The 17314-nt window shown below is 42.1% G+C and overlaps 1 protein-coding gene across 1 annotated transcript; it reads left to right on the top strand.

Annotated features, from left to right (window-relative positions):
- Positions 1-15326: 15326 nt before the first annotated feature.
- Positions 15327-16997, top strand: NDN (necdin, MAGE family member). The gene has a single exon (XM_004431869.3). The coding sequence runs from the start codon at positions 15442-15444 to the stop codon at positions 16417-16419; it is 978 nt and encodes a 325-aa protein (XP_004431926.3). The 5' UTR covers positions 15327-15441; the 3' UTR covers positions 16420-16997.
- The last annotated feature ends 317 nt before the right edge of the window (positions 16998-17314 follow it).

Raw genomic sequence — 17314 nt, forward strand, 5'->3', positions numbered from 1 at the left:
TTAATTCTTTGAGGAATCTCCATACCGTTTTCCATAGAGGCTGCACCAGTAGCAATCTTATTTTTAATAGCCCTAAATGGGAAACAGTCAAAATGTTATTAATAGAAGTTAAACAAACTGTTTAAATGGTTAAACAAAGACAGTGTGTGGTATATTCATACAGTAGAATACTACTCAGCAACAAAATAAACTAACTCTTGGTATGTGCTATAACATGGATGAATCTCAAAATAACTATGCCGAGGGAAAGAAACCAGATAGAAAAGCTTACATACTGTATGATTCCATTTATATAGAATTCTGGAAAATATGGACTAATCTATTGTAACAGAAAGCACATCATTGGTTACCTGAAGGCAAAGGAGGGTGGGTCAGGGAGCAGTTACAAAGGGCTACGAGGAAACTTTTGAGAGTGCTAGATATGTTTATTATCTTGATTAGAATAATGGTATCATAGATATATTACTTTTTCAAAATTTATCGAATTGTACCATTTAAATATGTGCAGTTTATCATATGTGAAGTATACCTCAATAAAGCTGTTAAAAAATAAACTATGAGGCTTCACCTGTGAGAAGAGGCAGTGGTGAATAAATTGAGATACAGGAGAAACAAGGTTTTCAAAGGCACATATTAAACAGTATCTAACCTATTTGCCCCCTTCCCTATAATGAATAGGTAGGATCTCAACTCCCTGGAGGGAAATCTGTGGTTCTAGACCCTTGTCTTTTAGGAATAGTAAAGACTCATCTGAGCTTTCCTTGGACTGTAGAGAATTCAGTCAAAAGAGGGTTGCAGTTGACATAAACGGAGGAAGCTAGAGTACCAGGAAGGGGGTGAGGATGCATTCAGGTTGTCTTATTAGAGGCTGTGGTATAATTAAGAATTTGTTTGGTCCTTGTTCCAGTTTCCTGGCTCAGAACGTCAAAAACCTTTGTAATTTCCTGAGTGATAGGAGTGTCTTTGTTATGCTAATGAGGTGACTAATGCTGGGCCAGGAAATAACTTCAAAATCAGGACTGGTTACCAGAAAAATCAATCACATGATTAGAGGGTTGGGACTTTCAGCTTCCAGACCTCCAGGGAGGAGAGAGCGGCGGGATATTGAGTTCAATTACATGGTCGATGATTTAAGCACTCATGCCTACAAAAAGAAACCTCAGTAAAAACTCTGGACACTGAAGCTCAGTAGAGCTTTTTGGTTAATGAATATACTGATGTGTTGAGAGGGTGATGTACCCTAACTCCAGGGATAGAGGGCATGGAAGCTCTATGATGATAATCCTCCAATACCTCACACTTTATAGTAAAACTATAATCTTATGTATAGAATTTTTAGTGAGTTCTGTGAGTCATTCTAGTGAATTATTAAACCTGAGAGGGCCGTGGGAACCCCCAAATTCATAGCTAGTTGACCAGAAGTGCTGGTGGCATAGTCCTAGTGATCCTGGAAGCACAGCTGGCATCTAAAGTAAGGGCAGTCTTGTTGAGGACCACACTGTTAAACTTGTGAGATCTGCACTAACTGAGCAATTACTGCCAGAATTAAGAAGCAGTACACGCAGCTGAGCTTAAAAGAGTAGCGGCAACACAATAAACCTAAAGCACAATGAGGCTCGTTTATTTCTTTAACTGATACATTAATGGAAAGGGGGACAGATAAGGCAATGATTATAAAATCTATTTTACATAATTTTATATAATTATGTAATTATAAAAATTAATTCCTGGAAATCAATGTGAGCAGGTGGAAGCAGCCATTATAACAACTAAGGACTCCAATGCAATGAGGATGATGGGGTCCCAACTTCACGAAATGAAAAGTCATCCTTATTCCAGAAGTTAGTACCTGAATGAAAGATCCTAACTTATCATGGATAAGTGGGATTCGAGGCTATTTTCCATGGGACTCCTGAAGAGAACCAACCAGACATAATGATATTGAGACAGTGAACTCCCTCCCTCTTGAGACCATCCTATTGTGGGTCAATATGACTATACTGTACCGAATACCAAGGAGCTAGGAGAACTGCTAGACTTGGACTTTATACAGCACCCATGACACCTTCATTGTCCCTGAATGTGAAAGACTCCACACAGTTCCTTGCAAATCCCAGGATACTCTATGCAATTTTGAGATCATCTTTTTATTCATCTTTCCAAAGTGATGATCTGGAGGGAAAGGGTTTTGCTAGGATTCCTTCTTTCACTGATTTTTTTTTCAAGCTCCCAGGTTATTTCTCTACTTCTCAAACTAATGAAATACCTGGATTATCAATTTTCTTAACACATTATTGACCTCTGTGGTAGGCTGAGAAATAGGCTCCCAAAAGATATCTGTGTCCTAATCCCCTGGACATGTGAATGTTATCTCATATGGTAAACAAAGTGTCTTTGCAGATGTAATTATGTTAAGGATCTCAAGATAAGGGCATCTTGAATTTAGATTGGGCCCTAAATCTAATAACTGATGTCTTTATAGGAGAAATAAGAAGATTAGGGACACAGAGACACATGGGGGAGATGACCATGTGAAGACCTATGTGAAGACGGAAGCAGCAATTTAAGTTATTCTGCCACAAGACAAGGAATGCCAGGAGCCACCAGAAGCTGAGAGAGGCGAAGAAGGATTCTCCTCTAAAGCCTTCAGTGTGAGTGTGGCAATGCCAACATCTTGATTTCAGATTGCTGATGCCAGAACTGTGAGAGAATAAACTTCCGTTGTTTTAAGCCACACAGTTTCTGGTAATTTGTTTCACCAGTCCCAGAAAACTGATACGGGGTGGGGGTTAGCTTTTAATTTCAGAAAATGTGCTGGTTTCAATGTGGAGAACAAACTGTAGGTGAATAAATAAACAAATGAGAATATACAGTAGGAGTCCACTGTGGTAATCCAGGTGATAAAGACAATGGAACATCATAGGGACATGTTAAGAGATGGGTAGCAGTGGCATTTAGGAGATGAGAACTATGTAATTAATTGGATGTGAGGGATAAAGGAAAGTCAATGACATTATCAGTTCTTCCTGGGGAAACTGGGTGGACAGTCAGGCTATGACTGTAAGTGACATACAGACAACACAACGATTGAAGCAGGCCATTGATGAAGTAGAGTAGAAAGTTGAATTTAAAGTCCAAAGTCATAATGTTAAGATGTCCCTTAGGCGGGTGGATATCCAGTTATAGACCACAAAAGAGATATCTTAGGCAGGAGGAATAAATTTGGAACTCATCAGTGTATAGATGTCAACTTCAAGCTCTGGGCGATGGCATTGCTCAGGGAGAACACAGAATGAGAAGAGAAGGGAACATAAGGATGGACCACAAGTAACCTCAGCTTCTAGGGGACAGTTGGAGAAAAAGACACTTTCAAAAGACTTGAGATGGTGCAGACAGACAGTTCTCAGCTGTCCCAGGAGTCCCTCATGTATATGCAGGACTGAGGGCTCTCTAGAAGAATAGCTGTGGCCTGGGTGGTAGGATGTGTGTGTGTTTGTGTGTGTGTGTGCGCGTGCACGCTCCCAATACAGATAAGAAAGCCAAGAAGAGTGGGCTTAGTAGATAAATTGATCATTCAAAGGATAATAGGAAATACTACAAACACAAGTATACATATAAATTTGACAACTTAGATGAGATGGACTAACTCCTTAAAAAACAAAAATTACCAAAACTCACTCAACATGAAAAAGATAATCTGATAGGCCCACACAAATTTAAAACATTGAATTTGTAGTTACAAACCATCTGAAAAAGAAATCTCTAGGTATGGATAGTTTCACTGAAAAAAATTCTACCAAACATTTAAATAAAAAATAAAACCAGTTGAAGAGTTGGGAACAGTCTTCAAGTAATTTTTAAGGCTCTAACGCTTTGATATCAAAACCTGACAAAGAGAGTACAAGAAGAGAAAACTACTGAGCAATATCCCTGATGAACATACACATGAGAATCCTCGACAAAATATCAGCAGATTAAATTCAGCAACATGTAAAAAATATACACCACAAACTTCAACCCAGGGGGTCTGCTTGAACAGGCTTTATCTTCAAGACGATTGTTGAAGATGAAGAAATCTATTTGTTTTTTAATTTTTTGTTTATTGCAGTAACATTGGTTTATAACATTGTATAAATTTCAGGTGTACATCATTATACTTATATTTCTGCATAAATTACATCATGTTCACCACCCAAATACTAATTACAACCCATCACCACACACCTGTGCCGAATTATCCCTTTCGCTCTCCTCCTTCCCCCCTTCCCCTCTGGTTGTTGTTGTTATCTACTACTTAATGAAGGAAATCATACGGTATTTGACGTTCTTCCTCTGACCTATTTCACGCCGCATAACACCATCGATGTCCATCCATGTTGTCACAAATGGCTGGATTTCATCGTTTCTTATAGCTGAGTAGTATACCATTGTGCATATATACCACATCTTCTTTGTCCATTCGTCCCTTGATGGGCACTTAGGTTGCTTCCAAGTCTTGGCTATTGTGAATAACCCTGCAATGAACACAGGGGTGCATGTATCTTTATGCATTGCTGTTTTCAAGTTCTGTGGATAAATATCCAGCAGTGGAATAGCTGGATCATATGGTAGTTCTATTCTTAATTTTTTGAGGAATCTCCATACTGTTTTCCATAGTGGCTGCACCAGTTTACACTCCCACCAGCAGTGTTTGAGAGTTCCCTTCTCTCCACATCCTCTCCAACACATGTTGCTTCCCTGTCTTGTTAATTATAGCCATTCTGATGGGCGTGAGGTGATATCTCATTGTAGTTTTGATTTGCATTTCCCTGATAGTTAATGATTTTCAACATCTTTTCATGTGTCTGTTGGTCATCTGTATATCTTCTTTGGAGAAATGTCTGTTCAGGTCTTTTGCCCATTTTTTAATTGGGTTGGTAGTATTTTTTGTTGTTGAGATGCATCAGTTCTTTGTATATTTTGGAGATTAAACCCTTATCAGATGTATGGTTTGCAAATATCTTCTCCCAATTGTTAGGTTGACTTTTCGTTTTGTTGATGGTTTCCTTTGCTGTGCAGAAGGTTTTTAGTTTGATGTAGTCCCATTTGTTTATTTTTTCTATTGTTTCTCTTGCCCGTTCAGACATGGTGTTTGAAAAGATGTTGCTAAGACCGATGTCGAAGAGCGTACTGCCTATGTTTTCTTCTAGAAGTTTCATTGTTTCAGGTCTTACATTCAAGTCTTTAATCCATTTGGAGTTAATTTTTGTGTATGGTGTAAGATAGCGGTCTACTTTCATTTTTTTGCATGTGGCTATCCAGTTTTCAAAACACCATTTGTTGAAGAGACTTTCTTTTCTCCATTGTATGTTCTTGGCTCATTTGTCAAAGATTAGCTGTCCATAGATATGTGGGTTTATTTCTGGGCTTTCGATTCTATTCCATTGATCTGTGTGTCTGTTTTTGTGCCAGTACCAAGCTGTTTTGGTTACTATAGCTTTGTAGTACATTTTAAAATCAGGGAGTGTGATACCTCCAGCTTTGTTCTTTCTTCTCAGGATTCCTTTACTTATTCGGGGTCTTTTGTTGTTCCAAATAAATTTTAGGATTCTTTGTTCTATTTCTGTGAAAAATGTTGTTGGAACTTTGATAGGGATTGCATTGAATCTATAGATGGCTTAGGAAGTATGGACATCTTACCTATGTTAATTCTTCCAATCCAAGAGCACGGAATATCTTTCCATTTCTTTGTGTCTTCTTCAATTTCTTTCAGCAATGTTTTATAGTTTTCCGGGTACAGCTCTTTCACCTCTTTGGTTAAGTTTATTCCTAGGTATTTTATTCTTTTGGTTGCAATTGTAAATGGGATTGTATTCTTAATTTCTCTTTCTGCTACTTCGTTGTTAGTGTATAGAAATGCAACTGATTTGTGTATGTTGATTTTGTATCCTGCAACTTTACCATCCTCGTTTATTACTTCTAAAAGTTCTCTGGTGGATTCTTTAGGGTTTTCTATATATAAAATCATGTCATCTGCAAATAGTGACAGTTTCACTTCTTTCTTTCGAATTTGGATCCCTTTTATTTCTTTCTCTTGCCTGATTGCTCTGGCTAGGACTTCCAGTACTATGTTAAACAGGAGTGGTGAGAGTGGGCATCCTTGTCTGGTTCCTATTCTGAGGGACAGCTTTCAGTTTTTCACCATTGAGGATGATATTAGCCGAGGGTTTCTCACATATGGTCTTTATTATGTTGAGGTACTTTCCTTCTATACCCATTTTATTCAGAGTTTTTATCATAAAGGGATGCTGTATCTTGTCAAATGCTTTCTCTACATCTATTGAGATGATAATGTGATTTTTATTCTTCATTTTATTAATGTGGTGTCTCATGTTGATTGATTTCCGAATGTTAAACCATCCCTGCATCCCTGGAATAAATCCCACTTGATCATGGTGTATAATCTTTTTAACATATTGTTATATGCGATTTGCTAGTATTTTGTTGAGGATTTTTGCATCGATGTTCATCAGTGATATTGGCCTGTAGTTTTCTTTTTTTGTGTTGTCCTTGTCTGCTTTTGGTATCAGGGTAATGTTGGCTTCATAGAATGAGTTTGGGAGCTTTCCCCCATCCTCCATTTTTTGGAAGAGTTTGAGAAGGATAGGTATTAAGTCTTCTTTGAATGTTTGGTAGAATTCACCAGGGAAGCTGTCTGGTCCTGGACTTTTATTTTTGGGGAGGTTTTTGATTACTGTTTCGATCTCCTTACTGGTGATTGGTCTATTCAAATTCTCTACTTCTTCTTGATCCAGTTTTGGAAGGTTGTATGATTCTAAGAATTTATCCATTTCTTCCAGATTGTCAAATTGGTTGGCATATAGCTTTTCATGGTATTCTCTTATAATCTTTTGTATTTCTGAGGTGTCTGTTGTAATTTCTCCTCTTTCAATTCTAATTTTACTTATTTGTGCCTTCTCTCTTTTTTTCTTGGTGAGTCTAGCTAAAGGTTTGTCAATTTTGTTTATCTTTTCAAAGAACCAGCTCTTGGTTTTATTAATTTTTTCTATGGTTTTTGTGGTCTCTATTTCATTTATTTCTGCTCTGATTTTTATTATTTCCATTCTTCTACTTATTTTGGGCTTGATTTGTTCTTCTTTTTCCAGTTCCTTTAGGTGCATTGTTAGATTGTTTATTTGAGATTTTTCTTGTTTGTTGAGACAGGCCTGTATGGCTATAAACTTCCTTCTTAGAACCACTTTTGCTGTATCCCATAAATTCTGGCATGTCGTATTTTCATTTTCATTTGTCTCCAGGTATTTTTTGATTTCTTCTTTGATTTCTTTGTTGACCCAGTCTTTGTTCAGTAGCATTTTGTTTAATCTCCACGTATTTGTGGCTTTTCTGATTTTCTTCCTATAGTTGATTTCTAGTTTCATACCGTTGTGGTCAGAAATGATGCTTGGTATTATTTCAATTTTCTTAAATTTATGGAGGCTTGTTTTGTGGCCTAATACGTGATCAATCCTGGGGAATGTTCCATGTGCATTTGAAAATAACGTGTATTCTTCGGTTTTTGGATGGAATGCTCTGTATTTATCTACTAGGTTCATCCGTTCTAGTGTATCATTTAAGGCCAATGTTTCCTTATTGATCTTCTGTTTGGATGATCTATCAGTTGGTGTAAGTGGAGTGTTAAAGTCCCCTACTATTATTGTGTTATTGTCTATTTCTGTTTTTATGGCTGTTAATAATTGCTTTATATATTTAGGTGCACCTACATTGGGAGCATAGATATTTACAAGTGTTATATCCTCTTGTTGGATTGTTCCCTTGATCATTATGTAATGCCCTTCTTTGTCTCTTTTTACAGTTTTTGTTTTAAAGTCTATTTTGTCTGATATGAGTACTGCTACCCCAGCTTTCTTTTCATTGCCATTTGCATGGTGTATCTTTTTCCATCCCTTCACTTTCAGTTTGTGTTTCTTTAGGTCTGAAGTGTGTCTCTTGTATGCAGCATATATATGGGTCTTGTTTTTTTATCCAATCAGCCACCCTATGCCTTTTAATTGGAGCATTTAGTCCATTGATTTTTAAAGTAGCTATTGATAAGTATGTACTTACTGCCATTTTTTAACTTTTTTTTTTCTCAGTGTTTCAGTAGTCCTTCTCTGTTCCTTCCTCCTTCTATACAGAATTGATGGTCTCTTTAGTTTGAGCTCTGTCTGAAAGCTCTCCTCTTTAACTCCCCTCCTCCCTCCTTTTATGTTTTTGATATCATATCTAACCTCTTTTTTGTGCATTTGTATCCATTACCCTCTTATCATGGAAATAGATATTTTTTTCTATTTGTGTTCTTGTCTTTTCCCCTTAAATCAGTCCCTTTAACATTTCTTGTAGCACTGGTTTCTTGGTGACAAACTCCTTTAATTTTTGCTTGTCTGGGAAATTTTTGATTTCTCCTTCCATTTTGAATGATAACCTTGCTGTGTAGAGTATTATTGGCTGTAAGTTTTTTCCTTTTAGCACTTTAAATATATCATGCCATTCTCTTCTAGCCTGTAAGGTTTCTGCTGAGAAGTCAGCTAATAGCCTTATGGGGTTTCCTTTGTATGTAACTTGACATTCTCTTGCGGCTTTTAGGATTCTCTCTTTATCTTTAATTCTGGACATTTTGATTGTGATGTGTCTTGGTGTGGGCCTCTTTGGGTTTATCTTGTTTGGGGCTCTCTGTGCTTCCTGTACATGGATGTCTGTTTCCTTCCTTAGGTTAGGGAAGTTTTCATCTATTATTTCTTGAAATAGATTCTCTGCCCCTTTGTCTTGCTCTTCTCCTTCCGGGAAACCTACAACACGGATGTTAGTGTGCTTGATGTTGTCCCAGAGGTCCCTTAGACTGTCCTCACTCTTTTTAATTCTTTTCTCTTTTACCTGTTCAGCTTGGGTGATATCTTCTAGTCTTTCGTCCAGCTCACAGATCCGTTCTTCTGTATCCTCTACTCTGCTTTTGAGTCCCTCTAGTGAATTTTTCATTTTCAATATTGCATTCTTCATTTCTGATTGGTTCTTTTTTATACCTTCCATTTCTTTGTTGACATTCTCACTGAGTTCATCTATTCTTGTCCCCAGATCAGTGAGCATCTTTAACACTCTTTGTTTGAACTCTCTGTCTGGTAGGTTGCTCATTTCTGTTTCACTTAGTTCCTTTTCTGGGGTTTTATCCTGTTCCTTTACTTGGAATGTATTCCTTTGCCTCCTCATTTTGCCTCTTTCCCTGTGCTTGTGTCTTTGTATTAGGTAGGTCAGCCACGTCTCCTGCTCTTGGATAGGTGACCTTATGTAAGTGATGGCTTAGGAGGCCTGCTGTCTGCTTCCCTCAGTTCTCAATGTTCCAGGGGTGACCCCTATGTGGGCTACGTGTGTCCTTCTGTTGTCGCCTGTTTGCTCTCCCAGTAGGCGCCCAGGGTGTCCGAGTTATGCTCCTGGCCAGCTGTTGTAATGCTCATCTGCTTGTAGTTGTTGTGGGCCTTTCAGTCTCTTTATCAGGTGTGGGGAGCCCCAGCACAGTTGGCTCCAAGTTCTAATACCATATTTGTGTTGCAGTATTTCTTTGAGTAGGCTCCCTGTGGGACAAGTTGTTAGGCTCAGGGCCTTACAATTGCTGTAAGCCTCCAGCCTTTAGGTCTCTTGTCAGTTCTCTGAGGATTGCAGCTGGGTGGGGCTGGCCTCAGGCACTGGAGCACCCAATTGTTTCAGGCTTTGGAAGGTGGGGCAAACCCCCTATGTGGGTCTTTGAGAAGCACAAGTCTTCTGCAGCTGACAAGCCCTGCCACCCACAGGTCCACACACACAGTCAACACAGTCCCGCCCCGTGTGTGTGCCCTGACCTCCCGAAGCGGACGCAGTCTCTCCACGGCAGGAGCCCCACACACTCCACCACCACCCCACACTCTCCACCCGCTCCTTGTGCACACCCTGCCCCACTGAAGTCGACTCAGTTGCCAGGCTGCAGAGAATCCAGTCACCAATCTATGCAGGCCCACAAGTTGCCTGAGTGCTTGTTGTTGGGTGGGGCCAGTCTCTAGGGTGGGCTGCCTGCCCTGGCTGAGCTGGATTAAATCGGTGCTCTAGCGGGTGGGGCAAACCTGGGCTAGCAGGCCCCAGGGAGAACTCCAATGGCATCTGTGTCAGCACGCCCACACCAGGCCACAACAATGGCCACCACCAATGTCCCAGTCCCTGGAGAGGTCTCACCTCTCACCGAGATGCACACAGGGCCTATTAGGTGAGTCTCTTTTCACCAAAGCACTATGTACCTTTCTTTCTGGTGATTTTAGGTTGCTTTCTGAAATGGGTGAGTTTGCACGTGGGCCCTTTAAGAGCCGTTTTTAATGTCTTTGTGAACCAGCTTTTCTGGGAGTACTCCCCAATGTTTTAGTAGCAGGCAAAGTCAGATATTATGCCACTCGTCTCGATTGTCCTGGGTCCACAAAATGCCCACAGCGGGGCATTTGGGACCTGGCTCAGGGCCCCGCGCCTCCAGGGAGGGCTGCATACCTGTGGGCTGCTCCCGGGCAGCCGTGAGGCTGGCGGCTTGTGAAGGCGGTGTTTTTCCTCTCCAGAAGGGAGTTTCTGCCTCTTCTAACTCAGTTAGGATTGTCAGTTGTTGCAGAAGTTCGTCTTATCCAGTTTTCAGTTCTGTCTCAGGGCTAATTTTTCCATGAGTAGTTGTAAATTGGCTGTGTCCATGGGAGGAGGTGAGTTCAGAGTCTGCCTGTGCCGCCATCTTGACTTCTTTCCTGAAGCAATCTATTTTAATATGTCCCAGAAATAGATCCACTGAGGAAAGTCATATGATAGTCTGCAAAGAGGCTTAAATGACTGGACCTGCTGGTAGGCTCTGTCTTTCTTCACTCCTCTCTACTTGTTAGTTTCAGTGGGTCTCAGAGACTGAACTGCCCATAAAAGGGCTTTTAGCAATGTATGGGGAAAGTGTCTTGTTCTTTTCTTACACTTTGGTTTCGTTTTTCCCATTTCTGGAGGGTATTTATATGTGTGTTTGAAGGGGACAGAGGCATAAACTGCTTCGGTGTGCATTACACTCTTACACAATGAAAAATTTTCCCACCCTCATGTCAGGATGTTACCCTTTGAAGAACCCTCCTCTAGATGCTTTCTCAGGGTGACGTTATTTACCATCTTTGTTTCCCAAACTTCTCTTTCCAGCCCAAGCCTCTTTCCTGAGTCCTATATATCCAGATAATTGCTGGACATGTCAACTCCCTCTTCCCACTACCTCTCTCCAAATAGTCTCAGGAAGTGGTGCCTCCATATCCTAGCTACATGGCACTGCTCAGTCTTAGCTGCCCCTGAGACAGAATCTTTGTCATCCTTGATACTCACAGTCTCCCTTCACCTTCTCTTATTATTTATATCTTCCCCAGCATCCCTATTGAACATGGGTTCCCTCTGTTCTATTCTCTGTGACAACATTGTTGCTCCCTAGCAATATGCATCATAGCATAATGCACGATTATTTAATACTCATTTGTTTGTTTGCTTATGGCCCCTTTTCTCCACTAATTACCCTCTTTCTAGATTGCAGAGACCATGTTTCTCCTTCTCATTATATCCCCAGGCACAAAGCCTGAAATGTAGTGTTTAATAAATACTTGCAGAACGAAGATGAAATGCAAGCCATCATTCTTTCTCAAGTGGGTTCCTGTGAAAGATCTCCTAAATGGTCTCTCTGCTTCTCCTTATCCACCTGCCCCCAACTCCAGACTTAATTCTAGTGACATTTCTAAAGGATACTCCTGATCTTGTCAGTTCCTGAGTGCCAGCGGGCTACATTGTGGGTCTGGGCAGGACTAGAAGATCTCCCATTTTAGTGAGTGCCTTTTGGCCTCAGTTGGACAGGCATGCACAGCGTCATCCTAGGGAGAATGCAGGGATGAGGGGCCAGGGTTGAGTCCCCTCCTCCACTCTCCCAACTGTAGAAAGCAGCACAGCCTGTCCTCACTTATTCTTTTGAAACAAAAAGGAGCCAGACAGCCAAACAGTCCCAATGCAATTGGTTTCCCCCTCAGACTGAGCTACTTTTCTAAAATGCAAATCTTTCAGGCACATGATAGACATTGCTCAATATTTGCTGAACACATTAACGTGAATTGTCTGTCTCAATTCCTTGGCCTGCAAGGCATTTGGGGCCCATATGGGGGCTCTAAGGTGGAGGTTGCTGCCTATGTGTACAGGAAAGAGCCAGAAGGATTCACATTTCATTCGGGGCCTCTGGGCCTCCGCACTGTGAGCATGCGCACTGTCCACCAGAGACTCTGGGGTGACCCCCCTTCCTCTGTTCGCTATGGAAACCAGTGCCAGGACAGGCCTCTCCTCCTATTCCTGAGTCTGCCAAGAACAGCCTATTCCACAGCTGTGTAATCTGTTCCACATTAAAGAGTTTGAAGTAACCCACCAGCAAAACTGTCTTCAGCAGAATGTTTAAGTTATAACTTCTCCATATACTTCCTGCATCCCTGGAACTTCTATTTACAGAAACTTGACTTAAAGAGTAGGCTTTAATGAGTTTCTCTGGGGAGTTATTTTGTAAACTTCAAGCCTTTGCTTCTAAGCTGCTGTCCCTGAAAGGACTCATTGCCCTTATCAAATAGGGCCAGCCCTGGAGATAACCAGCAAGCCTAATTTATCCCCAGCATTCTCAGAGCATCACTGGAGCTCCAGCCCTGAATCTCGACCCTTGAATTAAAGAAGCTGTGGATGCCTCTTCTTTCCTATGGTGCCTTCTATCCTTTTCCTTATCCTTCTAAAGGTCTGCATGTCTGGTTCACGGGTAGGCACTTTATTAGGTAGCTATCAAGCTACTGACCTCTCCCATGACACATGTGCAGGTATACTTTCTCTACTTAAAGGCTAACCCAAGCATTACTTTTTTCACCCCCCCCACTCCATGAATTTTCTTCTTGGTGGGAAATGGAGCATCTTCAGCAGACCTTTTCCTGGGAAGAAAATGATATCCCTTTAGGAGGCATACAGTTGGGCTCCAAGGGTGAGCAGCACTGGGAATCTACTATGTACTTGGTTTCAAACTTGGGCGTCAGTCCCAATGCTTTAAACCCTCTGAGCAGAATCCCTTATAGTAGTTCTAATCCACAGGCTCTTGTGCAGTAATAAACAACCCTCCTGTCAGAAATGAGGTGTGAAGTGAGCTGTGGTAGTAGTGGGGGTCAACTGTTGCACATAGGCAACTTCACTAGAATGAGGTTCAGTCCAGGAAACCCAGGCAGCTCTCCGGCCAGAGCTCTGAGATCCCACTACAGCAGGAGCTTTTATAATTTTATAACTGTTGCGTTTTTATAATTTTCCTTATCATTGCTTTCATAATTTTTATAAACAAGTGTTTTTATACTTTTATAATTGTTGTGCCCGAGCTTGTGATTTAATTTCATGAATCCACTAATTCTAGGAGGGAGAAATTTGAGGATGTAATTTTAATAACCTCACAATGGCAAAAGTTATGGCATATGGCCAAAGCTGAGCTGAGATTTAAATAACAGTCTCTTTCATTTTCATTATTAGAAATACCATAAATGAACTAAATACTTAACCCGAATAGTTAGAAAAGAATATCCAAATGAAAGAAAAAAAGAGGAAGAAAATTGATGGTGATAAAATCTGAGAAATGAGGATTATTCTCAAGAAAAATGTTTTTAATAAATCAATTCAACAGCCACTCGTAAATAATTTTTAAAAAACATATAACTGACACAACTCTGTAAGATGTACTCAGAAAAATAGAAATCCATAACTTAAAGAAGAAGAAGAAAATAAACAGGAAAAATCCATCGAAGACACATCTCAAAGATCTGTAGAAATTATCCTTTTGAGGTGAAAGGTTAAGGAGACCTACTGGAGAGACTGGTGTGGGACTGGTCCTGCTAAATGTGATACAAGCATGGACATCCAAAGATAGAGAAACAGCATGGAAAACGCTTCAAAGTCAATCTACTTGAGAGAAAAAAAAAAGTGAAAAATAAGAAAGGGATAGAAGAAAATAAAGAGAGGACTCTAGAAATGTCAAGACAGTATTTAATTATGCTTTGGGTTGCAGGTGACAATATCCAGACACAAGATGGCATATTTATGAAGCTGTTGGCTTGAGGAAACCCAGGAAGGGCTGAGGGACCACGCTAGCTCAGACCAGGGATGTTGATCACTCTCAGGAACCCTGGATCCAGAGGCTTCTACACCCACCCACTCCTTTCTTCATGGATGCTTCTCTGCGAGTTTTGTTTTGTTTTGTTTTTGCCCACTGCAGATCTGTTTTCTGAAACTGGAAAACACAACTGCCAATATGTTGCATCTGATATCCTTGGTCATCTGAGAGAGATTGCCAGATATGATCTATGGGACCCTTGTTAAAAAAAAAGTCTTGGGAGGGATTTGCGTGTGGCTGCCAACATGGGAACAGTTAGTTGCTGCGAGAGGGTGGGGGTGGGGCCCTGTGAGAAGGTGAAGTTTCCACACGAACACAGAGTAGAGGTCGCAGCAATCATCAGGGGAAGGAGGGAGCTAGGCAAACCGGGAAAAAGACATCATACAAATTTATGCTAATAAATATGACAATCTTTGTATGATAGGATCTTAATGGAAAAATTAAAATGAAATCAAAATGACCCAAGGGAAATGGAAAACCAAAATCAATGACCAGTAAAATACTAACAATGTCATTAGCATAGCATCTCCAAGAAAGTTTCCTTTGCACATGGATTGACTATATTCTGCATTTCTTATTTTATAATCCTTCTGATTTGGTAGGGATTCCGTCAATTTTCATTGGTATTTCTCAGGATTCCAACCTCAGACATCCTCCTCACAGTTTCTATATTTTTGGGGGGGGCGGGGGCAATCTCGATTGTTCTCTCAGTTTAAATTCTCACATTCGCTGCCATGAAATCCCAGTTTACACACCAGCCTAGATCTTTTTCTGGGACTCTCATATCTAACTTGATTCTGGATATGCCCACTTGAACATTCCCTAAGAAACTTAAACTCAGCATCTCCGAAGCTTGTCATCTTTCCTCTTAAACTTGCTCCTCTTCCAGTGCTCATCCATCCCTCTCCCCTCCTCCTCAATACCTCCTCAGCCCAAACATTGACACCTGGGGATCACTGTTGCCATAATTCTAGCGGCGCCTCTACCCTCCTTGGGATCTCACCGCACACCCGCCCCTTCGGGCTCCCCGCCCCATCCCTGGGAGCTCTGCCCGCGGCAGCGGACGCGCAGGCGCAGTGGCCCGTCCCGCCGCCGCCCCGCCCCGCCAGGCCGCTGCGGAAGGCGCCGTGCGCAGCAAGGCGCACTTCCTCTCCAGGAGTCAGCGGAGGGAGAGTAGGCTCGAAGAGCTCCTGGACGGAGAGGCCGTGTCCTTGTCAGACGGAGCAGACATGTCCGAACAAAGTAAGGATGTGTGCGACCCCGGCTTTACAGCCGAACCCTCCAACTCCGAGGTGCACGGCAGCCCTGGGGTTCCCGGGGGGCCCTCTCCGCCCGAGTCTCAGGACACGACCCTTGCAGGGCCAGAGAGCCCTCCTCTAGGCCCGACCGACGCCCCTCTGGCCTCGCCGCCGCCCCAGGCCCCAAGCGAAGAGGGAGACCCGAAGGCCCTGCAGCAGGCCGCGGAGGAAGGCCGCGCCTACCAGGCCCCGAGCGCGGCCCAGCCCAGCCCAACGCCGCCCGCCCCGGCCCAGCTGGTGCAGAAGGCGCACGAGCTCATGTGGTACGTGCTGGTCAAGGACCAGAAGAGGATGATCATCTGGTTTCCAGACATGGTGAAGGATGTCATCGGCAGTTACAAGAAATGGTGCAGAAGCATTCTCAGGCGCACCAGCCTCATCCTGGCCCGAGTGTTCGGGCTACACCTGAGGCTGACCAGCCTGCACACGATGGAGTTCTCGCTCGTCAAAGCACTTGAGCCAGAGGAGCTGGACAGGGTGGCGCTGAGCAACCGCATGCCCATGACAGGCCTCCTGCTGATGATCCTGAGCCTCATCTACGTGAAGGGTCGCGGCGCCAGAGAGAGTGCTGTCTGGAACGTGCTGCGCATCCTGGGGCTGCGGCCCTGGAAGAAGCACTCCACCTTTGGAGATGTGAGAAAGCTCATCACCGAGGAGTTCGTCCAGCAGAATTACCTGAAGTACCAGCGTGTACCCCACGTTGAGCCGCCTGAGTACGAGTTCTTCTGGGGCTCCCGTGCCAGCCGCGAAATCACCAAGATGCAAATCATGGAATTCCTAGCCAGGGTCTTTAAGAAAGACCCCCAGGCCTGGCCTTCCCGATACAGAGAGGCTCTGGAGGAGGCCAGAGCTCTGCGGGAGGCCGATCCCACCGCCCACTGCCCCCGCAGCAGTGTCTCCGAGGACTAGCAAGGTCTGGAGGCAGATTAATGGTTTCTGACCCTCACCAGGGCGATGGAAGGGTGGGGGTGGGACATTAGAGTATTCAGGATTTACAGTGCAGTATTTCACGTGTAAGTTTGTTTTCAGTACAGTGCTTTTATACCTTTTAATGCAATGTTGTATTCATTTCCGTACTATTAGGTAGTGTGTAGGATTGATGCATGTTTGTTTATAAGTAAGCTTTGTTGGTGCTTTCGCTTTTTGTGCTACCTTTCTTGAATTTTTGTACCAGAGATGTGCTAAACTTATGAAATACATTGAGAAATTTTCCAGCTTATTCTTTTATATGGAACGGATGATGTGTATTGGGGTAGACTGCTCCTGGAGAGTTTGGAAGAACTCACCAGTAAAGCTGGCCTAACCAAGAGAAAAGTCAAGGCCCCTCTCTCTGACCTTGCTGGGCACAGGAACCATCCGTGTGGAGTGCAGTGATGTGAACTGAAATGGTCTCAATGTGGGCACTTGGCACACTTCACTGAACACAAATACAACCCCACCATGAGTAAACTTTAAAGTAAACATTAAAGATTCTTGTGATACAATCATTTTTGGAAAAGTGTTCATCTTTTAAACAAAGTGGTATGGGTTGGGAATGAGACATTTTACAAAATGTACAAATATAACTTTCATCTAATAGGGTGGGAAAATCACTACTTGTCATTACTCATAGATGTGTGAAGTTTATAGTTTTTTTTTTAATGTAACTCGTTCATTTCAAACCTTTGACAAATATAAAAAAGTATAAAAAGAAAAAGCAAAAATGCTCATAGTCACATCACATAGAAATAATATTTAGTGTAATTTCCTTTCTTGCATTTTCTACATTTTATTAAAATTAATAGCTGTCTCTTGTGGGCAGTTA

This window comes from Ceratotherium simum, chromosome 3 (genome assembly GCF_057802395.1).
Source record: "Ceratotherium simum simum isolate JZ-2026a chromosome 3, ASM5780239v1, whole genome shotgun sequence".
NCBI lineage: Eukaryota > Metazoa > Chordata > Mammalia > Perissodactyla > Rhinocerotidae > Ceratotherium > Ceratotherium simum.

What these genes read in the sequence shown, in the direction of transcription:
- NDN (XM_004431869.3), top strand. Translation starts at nt 15,442, where the DNA reads ATGTCCGAACAAAGTAAGGATGTGTGCGACCCCGGCTTTACAGCCGAA.